A 3,362-nucleotide genomic window follows, 5' to 3' on the forward strand; every position below is an offset into this window, starting at 1 on the left:
ATCAGATTCTATATAACTGAATTTGATGTTGTGTTAATGAAATCCAGCAGATGTGGTCCAGTGGTAAGTCATACGTACACATATGTTGGACCCATTGATTTCAGGTTTCAAGAAGAATGTTTCACATAGTGTGCTTGTATTTAACGAGCTTACATACCCTTACTTAATCAAACTCTAATCTGGATTAATTATCATATTGGGATTAACATAAAGGAATGTTTATACAAAATTCTTAGGTGTATCTTCATCTCGTCTATTAGGAGTCAATGAACAAAGCTTCAATATCATTCTGCTGCTACAAAAATATATAAACTATTTTGTCCAACTTTTGACAATTTCTGTTTTTAGAGGCCAAAATGTCTTTGTTGTTGTGGTTGGGGTCAAAATAACGTTTTTAATATTTACCCTTCTCAATTTAATTTTTAAATTAGCAAAGTAAGAAAAAAAATCACAAACAAATTTGAGAACTATTCCCAAACATATATGGAAGGGGATGAAATCAATCATAGAGAACAATTCTTAAGCTTGTGGGAACCTTTGGTTTATAAATGCAATTGTAGAAAGTATAAGTGAAAATGTGGAATAAATGTATCAACATCTCTTTTTGAACATTAGAAATCAAACAAAAGTAAAAAGGTAATGAAGTTGCAAGATCCATATTGCTCCAAAGTATGCGTTCCACACACTCCTTCTTATGAGATGGGACCCATTCTACAAAAATATTATCTCTTCGTCTTTGAAAAGATTATAATAAAATGATTCATAACTCTCCTCTTTAAAACCCATACTAGTATCGATCACACGACTATTCTTGTCATAAAACAGACAGAAAGTGTGAGTGTTATAGTGAGAAAGAGATAGAAAGAGAATGAGGATAAGTGATATTTTCTGCTCTTCTCCGGCATCAACAGCCGTACGACGAAGTACACTTCCCCACGACGGAGAAATCACCGGAGGCCGCAGATCTGTGGATAGCCTCCGCCGGAGTCAAAACCCTAATAACAATAGGGACAAAACCGCCCCATGCTTCGCTTCCGAGATGCCTTTCATCCCAATTCCTCGTCCAGTCATGAGCTGTAGAAACTCTTTTGAGTCTTCAAGAGGTCGGAAGATCACTACGGCTCACGGTGGAGAGGTTCAGACTCGCCGGAAAAGCTCAGCTGACGTAAGCGATGTCCTGAGGAGAACGAAGAGTTCTCTACAAGGCTCATCGTCGTCGAGGTATCTTCTAAAGGATTATAAGTCTTATAAAGAAGATGATAAGGACTTTTGGTTATCATCATCGGATCGTTCTAAGGATTTGATTCCTTTCCGTGCCCGCAACGTCACAATATCTTCATCGTCTACTTCCTCATCTTCCTCGTCTTCTGTAACCAATGGTTCATCGCCTTCTCCATCCACTGATGATGATCAGGTTTGATTAATCTTCTTTTAACCAAAATATTTTATGGTTTAAATTTTCATTCGATGAATTGGTTTGTTCAAGTAATTTCCTGTATATTCCGTATGCTTAATGAAATTGAGTTTTTTTATTTTTTAATTTTATTAGCACGTCCATCTTTTTCACCCTAAACAGTTTCATGCAGCTGTGAATCAATAGTAATTCAATTTATTCAAATATCCTACTGTATCCAAAGGGTGACTAATACGGTAATACCTATGTATAATATCTGCACATAACATGAGGCGTACATAAATTTAACATGTGGCTCTTTATTTGATGTTGTTTATGTTATCATTTATGTGTTCTTGAATTTAGTAACAAACTATTGAATTTATTTATTGTTATTTTTTTTTTGGTAGGTTGTGGTTTTGAGGGTATCGATCCATTGCAAGGGATGTGAAGGGAAGGTTAGAAAGCATATCTCCAAAATGGAAGGTACTAAAGAGTCTCTTCTTCATTCTACAACATTTAATTAATCTTGCTAAACCCAACCAGAACATTTATATATATAATTCAAATTAAAACATTCAACGGATAGATGACCGTATGTGAGATATTGTCTAATTTTTGTCAAAGATAATTATAAAAATGGATATTGGCTAGGAGCGTTGAAGTTTAGTGATTTGACTTTACCTGATCATCGGATACTTCTGAGAGACAACTTTTTTCCATTTCTATAGAAAATTTAAATGAAAAACAATGGATAAACTTTTGACCCCCAAAAAAAAACAATGGATAAACTAACTATATAGTTGTTAAATAAAATTTAACAGGGGTGACATCATACACCATTGATATAGCAACAAAGAAGGTGACGGTGGTCGGAAAGGTAACACCTTCTGGAGTAGTAGAAAGCATCTCCAAGGTCAAATTCGCTCAGCTTTGGCCTTCTTCTTCGTCTCCTTCATTTCCTCACGTTCCTAATCATTCCCCCCTCATCAAATCTTAGATTTATCTTCTTGTAATCTTATCGAAATGATATTGTTATTAGTCATCGACCATGTTGTGCTTGGTACCAATGTAATATTAAGGTGATGTATTTTAATATAACACTATATCTCGATCCGTGCAACCGTGAATTTTTTTTCATTTATTTTTATATAAACATTTTGTTTTCAATTCTAAATTGGTATATATTATAATATATATGTGTCTATCAATTTTTAAAACATAATAAGTTCACGGTATATTTTTTCATTGAATAGATTGTTTCAAACTTTCACATGAATTTGTATCTTCTTCTATATATATATTTTCAGATTATTATTTCATTATTAAAATCGTAACTATATATTACTACAAAATTAAATTATATCTATTTAATTTATACTGTCTATAAATCCAATGAATCAGATCATTTATTGTTTAAATCTAATTATTAATAGCCCAATAAAAATTTCTAGACCCAAAATTTAAATGATAAAATTAGAGATTAAATGTAACATGACTTTTTAGGAATATGTCCATTAGGTACATTTTGAAAAATATCACACATGAATCAAGATTGTTACTTCCGTTTAATATATAAGATATGTTGAATCATCCGCGTTTCTTTTCTATGTTTACAAAGAGCATTAAGTATAAACGAAACTATACAAATTTTTTAATTTAAAACTATACAATATTTACATACTATAAACCTTATTCGATGTTGCTAAAAAAAAACCTTATTCGCTAAATTACGTGTCTATGGAATGATAAATTCTTGCACTACAAGAAAAGAGGGGGATTCTGATGGCCGAAATCGTCGGAAATTCGTCGTAATAGACCGATTCCGACGAATTTCTGACGAATCCGTCCGTCGGTATCGTTTCGTCGAAAAAAAAAAATTTGTCGGAATTTCGTCAGAACTTCCGACGACTTTCTGACGAATACCGAGAAACGTCACTCTGACGAACTTCCGACGATATTACGATGC

The 3,362-nt window shown here is 33.0% G+C and overlaps 1 protein-coding gene across 1 annotated transcript; it reads left to right on the plus strand.

Annotated features, from left to right (window-relative positions):
- The first annotated feature begins 773 nt into the window (after positions 1–773).
- LOC106339683 lies at positions 774–2,509 on the plus strand. Its single transcript, XM_013778538.1, has 3 exons — positions 774–1,414; positions 1,804–1,879; positions 2,218–2,509. Exons 1-3 carry the CDS (start codon positions 869–871, stop codon positions 2,391–2,393), a joined length of 798 nt encoding a protein of 265 aa, XP_013633992.1. The 5' UTR covers positions 774–868; the 3' UTR covers positions 2,394–2,509.
- The last annotated feature ends 853 nt before the right edge of the window (positions 2,510–3,362 follow it).

This window comes from Brassica oleracea, chromosome C4, assembly GCF_000695525.1.
Source record: "Brassica oleracea var. oleracea cultivar TO1000 chromosome C4, BOL, whole genome shotgun sequence".
NCBI classification, from domain to species: Eukaryota; Viridiplantae; Streptophyta; class Magnoliopsida; order Brassicales; family Brassicaceae; genus Brassica; species Brassica oleracea.

Bases quoted from the DNA above. Each gene is read 5' to 3' on its own strand.
- LOC106339683 (XM_013778538.1), top strand. From the start codon at position 869: ATGAGGATAAGTGATATTTTCTGCTCTTCTCCGGCATCAACAGCCGTA. The intron at 1,415-1,803 runs GTTTGATTAATC...TTTTTTTGGTAG, and splicing joins CATCCACTGATGATGATCAG to GTTGTGGTTTTGAGGGTATC. The intron at 1,880-2,217 runs GTACTAAAGAGT...AAAATTTAACAG, and splicing joins GCATATCTCCAAAATGGAAG to GGGTGACATCATACACCATT.